This window comes from Taudactylus pleione, unplaced genomic scaffold, assembly GCF_031769625.1.
Source record: "Taudactylus pleione unplaced genomic scaffold, aTauple2 ptg000804l, whole genome shotgun sequence".
NCBI lineage: Eukaryota > Metazoa > Chordata > Amphibia > Anura > Myobatrachidae > Taudactylus > Taudactylus pleione.
This window is the reverse complement of record NW_028285206.1, coordinates 211,282-227,891: the sequence shown is the minus strand read 5'-3', so window position 1 is coordinate 227,891 and position 16,610 is coordinate 211,282. Positions and strand designations below refer to the sequence as shown.

Below are 16,610 nucleotides of genomic sequence, written 5' to 3'. Positions count from 1 at the left end.
CCCTGGTGTTACTGTATAATGTTCCATTCTCAGCAGTCACCTCTCCGGTCATCACTCAGACACATGCCCCGGTGTTACTGTATAATGTCCCATTCCCAGCAGTCACCTCTCCGGTCATCACCCAGACACATGCCCCGGTGTTACTGTATAATGTCCCATTCCCAGCAGTCACCTTTCCGGTCATCACCCAGACACATTCCCTGGTGTTACTGTATAATGTCCCATTCCCAGCAGTCACCTCTCCGGTCATCACCCAGACGCATCCCCTGGTGTTACTGTATAATGTCCCATTCCCAGCAGTCACCTCTCCGGTCATCACCCAGACGCATCCCCTGGTGTTACTGTATATTGTCCCATTCCCAGCAGTCACCTCCCCGGTCATCACCCAGACGCATCCCCTGGTGTTACCGTATATTGTCCCATTCCCAGCAGTCACCTCTCCGGTCATCACCCAGACACATCCCCTGGTGTTACCGTATAATGTCCCATTCCCAGCAGTCACCTCTCCAGTCATCACCCAGACACATCCCCTGGTGTTACCGTATAATGTCCCATTCCCACCAGTCACCTCTCCAGTCATCACCCAGACTCCAGCCATCACCCAGACACATCCCCTGGTGTTACTGTATAATGTCCCATTCCCAGCAGTCACCTCTCCAGTCATCACCCAGACACATCCCCTGGTGTTACCGTATAATGTCCCATTCCCAGCAGTCACCTCTCCAGTCATCACCCAGACACATCCCCTGGTGTTACTGTATAATGTCCCATTCCCAGCAGTCACCTCTCCAGTCATCACCCAGACACATCCCCGGTGTTACTGTATAATGTCCCATTCCCAGCAGACACATCCCCTGGTGTTACCGTATAATGTCCCATTCCCACCAGTCACCTCTCCAGCCATCACCCAGACTCCAGCCATCAACCAGACACATCCCCTGGTGTTACTGTATAATGTCCCATTCCCAGCAGTCACCTCTCCAGTCATCACCCAGACACATCCCCTGGTGTTACTGTATAATGTCCCATTCCCAGCAGTCACCTCTCCAGTCAGCAGATGAATTATCTTGTTAGTGAGTTCCAGGATCTTCTGGTCATTGTCTCTTTCATGTATCAGTGAGTGAGGTGGAGGCACTGTGATGGGGCTCTGGGTCCCGCTGAGTCCTCCTGACACACAAGGATGGCTGCTGGGTGCCTCACACTCACCAGGTGTCTTACTCACTACTGTGTAACCCTGTGTACTAAGTCATAAAGAACAAAAAGGTAAAATGAATATAAATCAAAGTTGTTTTTTTATAGCGTAATTTTAATAGCATTCATTCTAGCACCCTGCACACCTGTAATAACCTGTGCAGTTCCTCTTTCCTGCTTGGGGTGTCACTCTCTGCTCTGGTCTTTCTAGCACACAAACTGCTTAATCTCAGCAGTTTGATGCATCAGCTGAGTGTGCTAGAAGCAACAGAGCAGAGAGCGACACCCCAGGCAGGAAAGAGGAACTGCACGGGTTATTACGGGTGTGCAGGGTGCTAGAATGAAGTCTATTTGATAAATATACAAGGGTCTGTGTTGCTATAACAATCCCTATTTTATCTTTTATAAATTCCCACATATGACCTGTAGTAAGCTGTATACCACCGACAATATACAAACACTGCAGGTTCTGCCATCTTTAGAGGTCGGGAACCTCTAAGCTCTCGGTCTATGCATCTGTATGCCTTGTGATCTGTCATTGGGGGTTCCCAATCATGGGGCCTCTGTGAGGTCTTTTCAGCAAAGTATCCTACTTGGGGTACAGACAGCTGCAGTAACTTATTAAAATTATGGCTTATATTGAGATACATTTAAACTGAGTATAATAAAATCCTGTGTGATGGATACAAAGTCTCTCCATATACAGGTCAGATCGGTGATTGTCAGCCTTGAGATCCCTGTTCCTATATCAGATACTTTTCCCAGTCAGCAAAGCTGTAATATTTAATGGCAGAAGGATGCTGAGAGCTGTCTCATTTATCAAGTGTTTCCAGTTTTACTGCAGATTCTCATATTGGCGGGTTCCATGTCAGGTTGCTGGTTTCAGTACAAGTCCATAGAGGCGGTTCCTGTGCAGAGGTATGGCTCAGTACAAGTCCCTAGAGGCGGTTCCTGTGCAGGAGGTATGGCTCAGTACAAGTCCCTAGAGGCGGTTCCTGTGCAGGACGCGCGGCTCAGTACAAGTCCCTAGAGGTGGTTCCTGTGCAGGAGGCACGGCTCAGTACAAGTTCCTAGAGGTGGTTCCTGTGCAGGAGGCATGGCTCAGTACAAGTCCCTAGAGGTGGTTCCTGTGCAAGAGACGTGGCTCAGTTCAAGTCCCTAGAGGTAGTTCCTCTGCAGGAGGCGCAGCTCAGTACGTCCCTAGAGGTGGTTCCTGTGCAGGAGGCACGGCTCAGTACAAGTTCCTGGAGGTGGTTCCTGTGCAGGAGGCACGGCTCAGTACAAGTTCCTGGAGGTGGTTCCTGTGCAGGAGGTGCGGCTCAGTACAAGTCCCTAGATGTAGTTCCTGTGCAGGAGGCGTGGCTCAGTACAAGTCCCTAGAGGTTCCTGTGCAGGAGGCGTGGCTCAGTACAAGTCCCTAGAGGTGGTTCCTGTGCAGGAGGCACGGCTCAGTACAAGTCCCTAGAGGTTCCTGTGCAGGAGGCGTGGCTCAGTACAAGTCCCTAGAGGCGGTTCCTGTGCAGGAGGTGCGGCTCAGTACAAGTCCCTAGAGGTGTTTCCTGTGCAGGAGGTGAGGCTCAGTACAAGTCCCTAGAGGTGGTTCCTGTGCAGGAGGTATGGCTCAGTACAAGTCCCTAGAGGTGGTTCCTGTGCAGGAGGTATGGCTCAGTACAAGTCCCTAGATGTAGTTCCTGTGCAGGAGGCACGGCTCAGTACAAGTCCCTAGAGGTGGTTCCTGTGCAGGAGGTATGGCTCAGTAAAAGTCCCTAGAGGTTCCTGTGCAGGAGGCGTGGCTCAGTACAAGTCCCTAGAGGCGGTTCCTGTGCAGGAGGTGTGGCTCAGTACAAGTCACTAGAGGTGGTTCCTGTGCAGGAGGCGTGGCTCAGTACAAGTCCCTAGAGGTGGTTCCTGTGCAGGAGGCGTGGCTCAGTACAAGTCACTAGAGGTGGTTCCTGTGCAGGAGGCACGGCTCAGTACAAGTCCCTAGAGGTGGTTACTGTGCAGGAGGCGTGGCTCAGTAAAAGTCCCTAGAGGTTCCTGTGCAGTAGGCGTGGCTCAGTACAAGTCCCTAGAGGTGGTTCCTGTGCAGGAGGTATTGCGCAGTACAAGTCACTAGAGGTGGTTCCTGTGCAGGAGGTGAGGCTCAGTACAAGTCCCTAGAGGTGGTTCCTGTGCAGGAGGTATGGCTCAGTACAAGTCCCTAGAGGTGGTTCCTGTGCAGGAGGTATGGCTCAGTACAAGTCCCTAGATGTAGTTCCTGTGCAGGAGGCACGGCTCAGTACAAGTCCCTAGAGGTGGTTCCTGTGCAGGAGGTATGGCTCAGTAAAAGTCCCTAGAGGTTCCTGTGCAGGAGGCGTGGCTCAGTACAAGTCCCTAGAGACGGTTCCTGTGCAGGAGGTGTGGCTCAGTACAAGTCACTAGAGGTGGTTCCTGTGCAGGAGGCGCGGCTCAGTACAAGTCCCTAGAAGTGGTTCCTGTGCAGGAGGCACGGCTCAGTACAAGTCCCTAGAGGCGGTTCCTGTGCAGGAGGCGCGGCTCAGTACAAGTCCCTAGATGTAGTTCCTGTGCAGGGGGTGCGGCTCAGTACAAGTCCCTAGAGGCGGTTCCTGTACAGGAGGTATGGCTCAGTACAAGTCCCTAGATGTAGTTCCTGTGCAGGAGGCGCGGCTCAGTACAAGTCCCTAGAGGCGGTTCCTGTGCAGGAGGTATGGCTCAGTACAAGTCCCTAGAGGTGGTTCCTGTGCAGGAGGTATGGCTCAGTACAAGTCCCTAGATGTAGTTCCTGTGCAGGAGGTGCGGCTCAGTACAAGTCCCTAGAGGCGGTTCCTGTGCAGGAGGTATGGCTCAGTACAAGTCCCTAGATGTAGTTCCTGTGCAGGAGGCGCGGCTCAGTACAAGTCCCTAGAGGTGGTTCCTGTGCAGGAGGCGCGGCTCAGTACAAGTCCCTAGAGGTGGTTCCTGTGCAGGAGGCGCGGCTCAGTACAAGTCCCTAGAGGTGGTTCCTGTGCAGGAGGCGTGGCTCAGTACAAGTCCCTAGAGGTGGTTCCTGTGCAGGAGGTATGGCTCAGTACAAGTCCCTAGAGGTGGTTCCTGTGCAGGAGGTACGGCTCAGTACAAGTCCCTAGAGGTGGTTCCTGTGCAGGAGGCGTGGCTCAGTACAAGTCCCTAGATGTAGTTCCTGTGCAGGAGGCGCGGCTCAGTACAAGTCCCTAGAGGTGGTTCCTGTGCTGAAGGTGTGGCTCAGTACAAGTCCCTAGAGGTGGTTCCTGTGCAACGAAAGGAGGTTCAAAAACAACATCTAGAAAAAAAAATTTGCATCTAACTTCTCCTCTCGCCCTCTAAGACTGAGGAACAAATTTGAACAGATACCAACAACGATTCACAACAATTTTGAATGGCAAATTGATATCCATAGAATCAATCGGGGATTGAGACTTACAGAATTTTTTCAGATTCAAACAATTGAGTCACTCAGCACCCCTCTTGATACTTTTTACAGAACAAGGGCGCATTCTAAATTCAATCCACCTTCCAACAATGCCTCCATTAAATCCTTTTCACGTTTACTTGTCTAAATTTACGCAAGCAGGATCTCAAATCCATTACAATCTTTACAGAGCTGAAAAACGAGCTTTAAAAGAGCTTAGTCAGGGCAAGAGAATAACCATTCACCTTGCGGATAAAGTCGGGGGCACTGTCCATCAGGGCATCACGAAATATAAAGAAGAAAACTTTCTGCCGCTTTCAGATTTACATGTTTACCATAAATGACCTAATAATCAGCTGAACCAGTATCAACAAGAACTAAATCAAATATTACGAGAGTGAGTGAAATCCAAACTCTTGGAAGAGAAACTTGCAGATGCACGACTTCAAAAATTACCAATAACTGAAATTTTCTACACTATACCTTAAATTCATAATGAAGCGGTTAATCCGCCCGTATAATATCGGCTTGTGGCTCATTATACCAAACTATTTCCCAGCTCTTGGATGTATTACTACAGCCATATGTATCCAAAAGACCTACCTATTTCAAGGACACCGCCACAATTTTAAATCTTTTGAGGGTTGATATAGACATCAGAGCTAACACTATTATGTGCGTTTGGGACGTTAAAAGTTTATATACTTGCAGGGCTGGTCCGGATGAAGGGGACGTGGCCTAATTGCGGGAGGCGTGGTCACACCCCCTTAAGAAAAAAAAAAACAGTTGCGCGTGGGAGGGGGCGCTATGAGAGTAAATCCAGGGCTACCACCCCACAGACAGAGGAGACTGCTGCTGCTGTTCCCCCCCATCTCAGTGCCCCTGTATACTTGTATCCCATATGATTTGGGATTGATAGCTATTGAGCTTTTTTTGACTACCATTAATAGTGACTTTGGTGTTGATAACACTCTATTTTTACAATTACTCAAACTCGTTCTCACCCGCAACTATTTTCCATTCGATGGGGAGTATTACCTCCATGTGTCTGGCCGTGCGATAGTGTAAGCTGTGGCCTCCATCGTACGCTAATGTATTTATGTTTCACCTTGAAGATCTTTTTGTTTTCAGAATGCGGAATTTTCCAAACCTATAGGTTTCTATACTTGATGTATAGATGTGACCGATTATCTGAACAATGAATGTTGCAAATCAATTAACCCAATTCCCTGGTTAAATTTACCTACAGGTGGAGTGATACTAATGTTGACTTTTTGGATGCGGCAGTACAACTGTGTGCAGATAAAATTAATGTACTGCCATTTTCTACAAACCAACAGACAGAAATACTTTGTTACGAGTAGGCAGCCAACATCCTCCTCCACTCAAGAAAGGGTTGTCTTATTCCCAAACGTTAAGGGCGGCACGTATCACCAACAACCAACAGGAACTTCCATTTCAACTTGATAAAATAATTTTTTAAATTCCGTGAGAGGGGATATAAATATAAGGACCTATTAGCAACTAAACAAAAGGTTTTGTCATTAAATCGTGAAGATCTTGTCAAACCAAAGGCTCGTACCACCAATATGGACAATTTCATCTGGGTTACTACATTTGAAGCTTCAAGCGACGTGATTCCAGAGCATGTCGAGCTGTGTGGCCTCTCTCTAGTAATAAAGATTTGCCAGCATCTCAGACCTATGACCGACTTGTTACAGGAGAAGTTGCAATCTATGAGACTTCCTAGTCCATACGGATGTCACTGATTTCAGCCTACACAATCTTATGACAAAAAAACCTGGATGCTATCGTTGCCCTTCAACCAATGGACAAACCTGTCGTAGCACAATTCAGAGACAGCTGTCATCATCTAGCATCGCTTTGCCATAAGATTATTGACCATGTTCCTTTACCAGTACGAGGTGGTGATCGGTTAGCCCGACTGGATAAATTGGAAGCCTCATGGATTTACCGACTTAATACTGTAGCACCCTGCGGGCTAAATGAAAGGATCTCTCGGAAAACTCTGTTGTGACTTTTTAATTTAGTCCATTTTGGGTTAATAGAATATGTTTTTGATTCCCCTTGAATTCCCAAAAGCTATATACTATGTCAGTGTAATATGTATATGTTTTTTTCTGGAGCATTAATTAGGTTTCTATTTGTATTGTAATTAACAACAGATATAAATATGTGCCGAGCTAATAGCTTAAATTGTTTATGATTTCACATATGGGCACTTTTTTATATAGATTACAATGTGTTTTACTATCTCTTATAGACCTTCATGTAATAAGCTGTCTGCTTTATTTTGTGCACTATTTACTCTTCCTACCAAGCTACGGTGTTCGGCAGCCAGGCGAGCGTTAGCTGTTGACATGGCAACCGCCGGGGAATAGAGCAAGTGCTGTAATCCGCACGCACCGCTCACCTCCCCGGTCACATTGACCCGGCTGGGAGTCACACACACTATCCAGTGGGGTATAAGATAAGCCTCTGGTTTTGTTTGTCATGTGCTTCCAGAGGACGGAGAGTAAGCTCCCCCCAAAGCAACAGAGTGAAGTAAAAAAATGTCTATTGTTCAAAGCCTGCAGTGCCGTGCATGTTTTCCTGGTCATTTGAAAATGTATTATGTAATAATATACACACACATACAAACATACATACATACATACATATATATATATAAACACACACACACACACATACACGCACACATATATATATACACACACACACATACATATACACGCACACACATATATATATATATATACACACACACACACATTGGGCAGGGGTGTATGGGGGGGTATGTGTATAAAAATGTAGATATATGGGGAGCACGGGTGTATTGGGTTGTATGGGGACTTGGGTGTAGGGGGTGGGAGGGATATATATATATATATATATATATATATATATATAGTGTGTATATATATATATATATATATATATATATATATATATATGGGTGTAGGTGTATGGGGGGTATGTGGTGGAAGGGGATATATGTATAGGGGACTATAGGACAGTAGTGGATATATATATATATGTATAGGGGCATAGGTATATAGGTGTAGGGGGATAGATATATGTATAGGGGGATAGAGAGATGTATAGGGGTGTAGGGGAATATATATATGTACAGGGATGTAGGTATATGAGGGCAGGGGTCTTTTGTGGTGGGATGGGTATATATGTATAGAGGTGTATGTATAGGGCTGTAGGGGGGATAAATGTATAGGGGTGTAGTGGAAGATAGATATGTATAGGGTGATATATATTTGTGTAGGGGTATATGGGGTAGTAGGAGGTATCTATATGGAGGCACCGGGCAGGGGGGTAGGTATATATAGGGTAGCAGGTATATGGGGTAGGAGGTATATATGGGGTATATGGGAGGTATATATGAGGTATATGGGGTAGGGGGAGGTATATATGAGGTATATGGGGTAGGAGGTATATATGGGGTAGGGGGGTATATATGGGGTAGGAGGAGGTATATATGAGGTATATGGGGTAGGAGGAGGTATATATGAGGTATATGGGGTAGGAGGAGGTATATATGAGGTATATGGGGTAGGAGGAGGTATATATATATATATATATATATATATATATGGAGGCACCGGGCAGGGGGGTAGGTATATATAGGGTAGCAGGTATATGGGGTAGGAGGTATATATGGGGTATATATGAGGTATATGGGGTAGGGGGAGGTATATATGAGGTATATGGGGTAGGAGGAGGTATATATGGGGTAGGGGGGTATATATGGGGTAGGAGGAGGTATATATGAGGTATATGGGGTAGGAGGAGGTATATATGAGGTATATGGGGTAGGAGGAGGTATATATATATATATATATATATATATATAGAGGCACCGGGCAGGGGGGTATGTATATATAGGGTAGGAGGAGGTACATATGGGAGGCACCGGGCAGCCGTCACTCACCTCCCCCTCCCCTCAGTGTCAGGCAGCGGCCTCTCCCCCATCCTCTTCCCACTCAGCACACACAGGGCACCGGGCAGCGCGGAGACACCGGCACCAGGAGGGGGAAGTAGGGGAGGAACTGGCAGCTGCCAGGAAGAGTAATGGCGGCGGCGGCCAGTAGTAGGAAGTGACGGAGGCCGCAGTGGGGCAGGAGAGAGAGGAACGCGGACAGGATAATAGGAGGAGGAGACCCGGCCTGAGCTGCTGCCCCCACATACATGTATGACCTATTTGGATGTGTGTAACATGTGTATGACCTGTGTGCTGTGTGACCTATAGGATGTTTGTACTACTTGTATGACCTGTCGGCTGTCTGTAACATGTATGACCTGTGGGATGTGTATTAGATATGTGACCTGTGGGTTGTGTGTAACACGTTACACACAGGTCAAACACATTGCACACATGTTACACACAGCACACAGGTCATACACGTGTGTGTGACCTGTGTGTAGCGTGTGTTTGACCTGTGTAATGTGTGTGACCTTTGGGTTGTTTGTAATATGGGTTTTAGTTGTGTGACCTGTGTATGACCTGTGGGATGTGTGACCTGTGTATGACCTGTGGGATGTGTGATCTGTGTATGACCTGTGGGATGTGTGACCTGTGTGTGACCTGTGGAATGTGTGTTAGATGTGTGACCTGTGGGATGTGTGACCTGTGGGATGTGTGTTAGATGCGTGACCTGTGTATGACCTGTGGGATGTGTGACCTGTGTATGACCTGTGGGATGTGTGACCTGTGTATGACCTGTGGGATGTGTGACCTGTGTATGACCTGTGGGATGTGTGATCTGTGTATGACCTGTGGGATGTGTGACCTGTGTGTGACCTGTGGGATGTGTGACCTGTGGGATGTGTGACCTGTGGGATGTGTGACCTGTGGGATGTGTGTTAGATGTGTGACCTGTGGGATGTGTGTTAGATGCGTGACCTGTGGGATGTGTTAGATGCGTGACCTGTGTATGACCTGTGGGATGTGTGACCTGTGTATGACCTGTGGGATGTGTGACCTGTGTATGACCTGTGGGATGTGTGTTGGATGTGTGACCTGTGTATGACCTGTGGGATGTGTGTTAGATGCGTGACCTGTGTATGACCTGTGGGATGCGTGACCTGTGTATGACCTGTGGGATGTGTGACCTGTGTATGACCTGTGGGATGTGTGACCTGTGTATGACCTGTGGGATGTGTGATCTGTGTATGACCTGTGGGATGTGTGACCTGTGTGTGACCTGTGGAATGTGTGTTAGATGTGTGACCTGTGGGATGTGTGACCTGTGGGATGTGTGACCTGTGGGATGTGTGTTAGATGCGTGACCTGTGTATGACCTGTGGGATGTGTGACCTGTGTATGACCTGTGGGATGTGTGACCTGTGTATGACCTGTGGGATGTGTGACCTGTGTATGACCTGTGGGATGTGTGATCTGTGTATGACCTGTGGGATGTGTGACCTGTGTGTGACCTGTGGGATGTGTGACCTGTGGGATGTGTGACCTGTGGGATGTGTGACCTGTGGGATGTGTGACCTGTGGGATGTGTGACCTGTGGGATGTGTGTTAGATGTGTGACCTGTGGGATGTGTGTTAGATGCGTGACCTGTGGGATGTGTTAGATGCGTGACCTGTGTATGACCTGTGGGATGTGTGACCTGTGTATGACCTGTGGGATGTGTGACCTGTGTATGACCTGTGGGATGTGTGTTAGATGTGTGACCTGTGGGATGTGTGACCTGTGGGATGTGTGACCTGTGGGATGTGTGTTAGATGTGTGACCTGTGGGATGTGTGTTAGATGCGTGACCTGTGGGATGTGTTACATGCGTGACCTGTGTATGACCTGTGGGATGTGTGACCTGTGTATGACCTGTGGGATGTGTGACCTGTGTATGACCTGTGGGATGTGTGTTGGATGTGTGACCTGTGGGATGTGTGACCTGTGGGATGTGTGACCTGTGGGATGTGTGTTAGATGCGTGACCTGTGTATGACCTGTGGGATGTGTGACCTGTGTATGACCTGTGGGATGTGTGACCTGTGTATGACCTGTGGGATGTGTGACCTGTGTATGACCTGTGGGATGTGTGACCTGTGTATGACCTGTGGGATGTGTGATCTGTGTATGACCTGTGGGATGTGTGACCTGTGTGTGACCTGTGGAATGTGTGTTAGATGTGTGACCTGTGGGATGTGTGTTAGATGTGTGACCTGTGGGATGTGTGTTAGATGCGTGACCTGTGGGATGTGTTAGATGCGTGACCTGTGTATGACCTGTGGGATGTGTGACCTGTGTATGACCTGTGGGATGTGTGACCTGTGTATGACCTGTGGGATGTGTGTTGGATGTGTGACCTGTGGGATGTGTGACCTGTGGGATGTGTGTTAGATGCGTGACCTGTGGGATGTGTTAGATGCGTGACTTGTGTATGACCTGTGGGATGTGTGACCTGTGTATGACCTGTGGGATGTGTGACCTGTGTATGACCTGTGGGATGTGTGACCTGTGTATGACCTGTGGGATGTGTGATCTGTGGGATGTGTGACCTGTGTGTGACCTGTGGAATGTGTGTTAGATGTGTGACCTGTGGGATGTGTGACCTGTGGGATGTGTGACCTGTGGGATGTGTGTTGGATGCGTGACCTGTGTATGACCTGTGGGATGTGTGACCTGTGTATGACCTGTGGGATGTGTGACCTGTGTATGACCTGTGGGATGTGTGTTGGATGTGTGACCTGTGTATGACCTGTGGGATGTGTGTTGGATGTGTGACCTGTGGGATGTGTGTTAGATGCGTGACCTGTGGGATGTGTTAGATGCGTGACCTGTGTATGACCTGTGGGATGTGTGACCTGTGTATGACCTGTGGGATGTGTGACCTGTGTATGACCTGTGGGATGTGTGTTGGATGTGTGACCTGTGGGATGTGTGACCTGTGGGATGTGTGTTAGATGCGTGACCTGTGGGATGTGTGTTAGATGCATGACCTGTGGGATGTGTTAGATGCGTGACCTGTGTATGACCTGTGGGATGTGTGACCTGTGTGTGACCTGTGGGATGTGTGTTAGATGTGTGACCTGTGGGATGTGTGACCTGTGGGATGTGTGTTGGATGTGTGACCTGTGTATGACCTGTGGGATGTGTGTTGGATGTGTGACCTGTGGGATGTGTGACCTGTGGGATGTGTGACCTGTGGGATGTGTGTTAGATGTGTGACCTGTGGGATGTGTGTTAGATGCGTGACCTGTGGGATGTGTGTTAGATGCGTGACCTGTGGGATGTGTTAGATGCGTGACCTGTGTATGACCTGTGGGATGTGTGACCTGTGTATGACCTGTGGGATGTGTGTTGGATGTGTGACCTGTGGGATGTGTGACCTGTGGGATGTGTGTTAGATGCGTGACCTGTGGGATGTGTTAGATGCGTGACCTGTGTATGACCTGTGGGATGTGTGACCTGTGTATGACCTGTGGGATGTGTGACCTGTGTATGACCTGTGGGATGTGTGATCTGTGTATGACCTGTGGGATGTGTGACCTGTGTGTGACCTGTGGAATGTGTGTTAGATGTGTGACCTGTGGAATGTGTGTTAGATGTGTGACCTGTGGGATGTGTGACCTGTGGGATGTGTGTTGGATGCGTGACCTGTGTATGACCTGTGGGATGTGTGACCTGTGTATGACCTGTGGGATGTGTGACCTGTGTATGACCTGTGGGATGTGTGTTGGATGTGTGACCTGTGTATGACCTGTGGGATGTGTGTTGGATGTGTGACCTGTGGGATGTGTGTTAGATGCGTGACCTGTGGGATGTGTTAGATGCGTGACCTGTGTATGACCTGTGGGATGTGTGACCTGTGTATGACCTGTGGGATGTGTGTTGGATGTGTGACCTGTGGGATGTGTGACCTGTGGGATGTGTGTTAGATGCGTGACCTGTGGGATGTGTTAGATGCGTGACCTGTGTATGACCTGTGGGATGTGTGACCTGTGTATGACCTGTGGGATGTGTGACCTGTGTATGACCTGTGGGATGTGTGATCTGTGTATGACCTGTGGGATGTGTGACCTGTGTGTGACCTGTGGAATGTGTGTTAGATGTGTGACCTGTGGGATGTGTGACCTGTGGGATGTGTGTTGGATGCGTGACCTGTGTATGACCTGTGGGATGTGTGACCTGTGTATGACCTGTGGGATGTGTGTTGGATGTGTGACCTGTGTATGACCTGTGGGATGTGTGACCTGTGTATGACCTGTGGGATGTGTGACCTGTGGGATGTGTGACCTGTGGGATGTGTGTTAGATGCGTGACCTGTGGGATGTGTTAGATGCGTGACCTGTGTATGACCTGTGGGATGTGTGACCTGTGTATGACCTGTGGGATGTGTGACCTGTGTATGACCTGTGGGATGTGTGTTGGATGTGTGACCTGTGGGATGTGTGACCTGTGGGATGTGTGTTAGATGCGTGACCTGTGGGATGTGTGTTAGATGCGTGACCTGTGGGATGTGTTAGATGCGTGACCTGTGTATGACCTGTGGGATGTGTGACCTGTGTGTGACCTGTGGGATGTGTGTTAGATGTGTGACCTGTGGGATGTGTGACCTGTGGGATGTGTGTTGGATGTGTGACCTGTGTATGACCTGTGGGATGTGTGTTGGATGTGTGACCTGTGGGATGTGTGACCTGTGGGATGTGTGACCTGTGGGATGTGTGTTAGATGTGTGACCTGTGGGATGTGTGTTAGATGCGTGACCTGTGGGATGTGTTAGATGCGTGACCTGTGTATGACCTGTGGGATGTGTGACCTGTGTATGACCTGTGGGATGTGTGACCTGTGTATGACCTGTGGGATGTGTGTTGGATGTGTGACCTGTGGGATGTGTGACCTGTGGGATGTGTGTTAGATGCGTGACCTGTGGGATGTGTTAGATGCGTGACCTGTGTATGACCTGTGGGATGTGTGACCCGTGTATGACCTGTGGGATGTGTGACCCGTGTATGACCTGTGGGATGTGTGACCTGTGTATGACCTGTGGGATGTGTGATCTGTGTATGACCTGTGGGATGTGTGACCTGTGTGTGACCTGTGGAATGTGTGTTAGATGTGTGACCTGTGGGATGTGTGACCTGTGGGATGTGTGTTGGATGTGTGACCTGTGTATGACCTGTGGGATGTGTGACCTGTGTATGACCTGTGGGATGTGTGTTGGATGTGTGACCTGTGTATGACCTGTGGGATGTGTGACCTGTGGGATGTGTGACCTGTGGGATGTGTGACCTGTGGGATGTGTGACCTGTGGGATGTGTGTTAGATGCGTGACCTGTGGGATGTGTTAGATGCGTGACCTGTGTATGACCTGTGGGATGTGTGACCTGTGTATGACCTGTGGGATGTGTGACCTGTGTATGACCTGTGGGATGTGTGTTGGATGTGTGACCTGTGGGATGTGTGACCTGTGGGATGTGTGTTAGATGCGTGACCTGTGGGATGTGTTAGATGCGTGACCTGTGTATGACCTGTGGGATGTGTGACCTGTGTATGACCTGTGGGATGTGTGACCTGTGTATGACCTGTGGGATGTGTGACCTGTGTATGACCTGTGGGATGTGTGATCTGTGTATGACCTGTGGGATGTGTGTTGGATGTGTGACCTGTGTATGACCTGTGGGATGTGTGTTGGATGTGTGACCTGTGGGATGTGTGACCTGTGGGATGTGTGTTAGATGCGTGACCTGTGGGATGTGTTAGATGCGTGACCTGTGTATGACCTGTGGGATGTGTGACCTGTGTATGACCTGTGGGATGTGTGACCTGTGTATGACCTGTGGGATGTGTGACCTGTGTATGACCTGTGGGATGTGTGATCTGTGTATGACCTGTGGGATGTGTGTTAGATGCGTGACCTTTGTATGACCTGTGGGATGTATGACCTGTGGGATGTGTTAGATGCGTGATCTGTGTATGACCTGTGGGATGTGTGACCTGTGTATGACCTGTGGGATGTGTGACCTGTGTATGACCTGTGGGATGTGTGTTGGATGTGTGACCTGTGGGATGTGTGACCTGTGGGATGTGTGTTAGATGCGTGACCTGTGGGATGTGTTAGATGCGTGACCTGTGTATGACCTGTGGGATGTGTGACCTGTGTATGACCTGTGGGATGTGTGTTAGATATGTGACCTGTGGGTTGTGTGTAACACGTTACACACAGGTCAAACACATTGCACACATGTTACACACAGCACACAGGTCATACACGTGTGTGTGACCTGTGTGTAGCGTGTGTTTGACCTGTGTAATGTGTTTGACCTTTGGGTTGTTTGTAATATGGGTTTTAGTTGTGTGACCTGTGTATGACCTGTGGGATGTGTGACCTGTGTGTGACCTGTGGGATGTGTGTTAGATGTGTGACCTGTGGGATGTGTGACCTGTGTATGACCTGTGGGATGTGTGACCTGTGTATGACCTGTGGGATGTGTGTTAGATGTGTGACCTGTGGGATGTGTGTTAGATGTGTGACCTGTGGGATGTGTTAGATGCGTGACCTGTGTATGACCTGTGGGATGTGTGACCTGTGTGTGACCTGTGGGATGTGTGTTAGATGTGTGACCTGTGGGATGTGTGACCTGTGGGATGTGTGACCTGTGGGATGTGTGTTAGATGTGTGACCTGTGGGATGTGTGTTAGATGTGGGATTTGTTAGATGCGTGACCTGTGTATGACCTGTGGGATGTGTGACCTGTGTATGACCTGTGGGATGTGTGACCTGTGGGATGTGTGACCTGTGTGTGACCTGTGGGATGTGTGTTAGATGTGTGACCTGTGGGATGTGTGACCTGTGGGATGTGTGTTAGATGTGTGACCTGTGGGATGTGTGTTAGATGTGTGACCTGTGGGATGTGTTAGATGCGTGACCTGTGTATGACCTGTGGGATGTGTGACCTGTGTATGACCTGTGGGATGTGTGACCTGTGGGATGTGTGATCTGTGTATGACCTGTGGGATGTGTGTTAGATGCGTGACCTGTGTATGACCTGTGGGATGTATGACCTGTGGGATGTGTTAGATGCGTGACCTGTGTATGACCTGTGGGATGTGTGACCTGTGTATGACCTGTGGGATGTGTGTTAGATGTGTGACCTGTGGGATGTGTGTTAGATGTGTGACCTGTGGGTTGTGTGTAACACGTTACACACAGGTCAAACACATTGCACACATGTTACACACAGCACACAGGTCATACACGTGTGTGTGACCTGTGTGTAGCGTGTGTTTGACCTGTGTAATGTGTGTGACCTTTGGGTTGTTTGTAATATGGGTTTTAGTTGTGTGACCTGTGTATGACCTGTGGGATGTGTGACCTGTGTGTGACCTGTGGGATGTGTGTTAGATGTGTGACCTGTGGGATGTGTGACCTGTGGGATGTGTGACCTGTGGGATGAGTGTTGGATGCGTGACCTGTGTATGACCTGTGGGATGTGTGACCTGTGTATGACCTGTGGGATGTGTGACCTGTGTATGACCTGTGGGATGTGTGTTAGATGTGTGACCTGTGGGATGTGTGTTAGATGTGTGACCTGTGGGATGTGTTAGATGCGTGACCTGTGTATGACCTGTGGGATGTGTGACCTGTGTGTGACCTGTGGGATGTGTGTTAGATGTGTGACCTGTGGGATGTGTGACCTGTGGGATGTGTGTTAGATGTGTGACCTGTGGGATGTGTGTTAGATGTGTGACCTGTGGGATGTGTTAGATGCGTGACCTGTGTATGACCTGTGGGATGTGTGACCTGTGTATGACCTGTGGGATGTGTGACCTGTGGGATGTGTGACCTGTGTATGACCTGTGGGATGTGTGACCTGTGTGTGACCTGTGGGATGTGTGTTAGATGTGTGACCTGTGGGATGTGTGACCTGTGGGATGTGTGACCTGTGGGATGTGTGTTAGATGTGTGACCTGTGGGATGTGTGTTAGATGTGTGACCTGTGGG

The 16,610-nt window shown here is 49.0% G+C and overlaps 2 protein-coding genes across 2 annotated transcripts in view; one reads left to right on the top strand and one right to left on the bottom strand.

The window, feature by feature from the left end:
- LOC148474867 (uncharacterized) overlaps positions 1–8,824 on the bottom strand; it is an 85,414-nt gene extending 76,590 nt beyond the window's left edge. Inside the window, 2 exon segments of the mRNA XM_088458075.1 lie at positions 1,043–1,241; positions 8,583–8,824. Of these exon segments, the coding sequence (XP_088314201.1) occupies positions 1,043–1,241; positions 8,583–8,623 (240 nt within the window). The 5' untranslated portion in view covers positions 8,624–8,824.
- Positions 8,574–16,610, top strand: part of LOC148474865 (uncharacterized) — a 77,235-nt gene continuing 69,198 nt past the window's right edge. The window contains exon 1 of the mRNA XM_088458072.1: positions 8,574–8,841. The gene's annotated coding sequence lies outside the window, so the exon portion shown is untranslated. The remainder of the gene's footprint in view (positions 8,842–16,610) is intronic.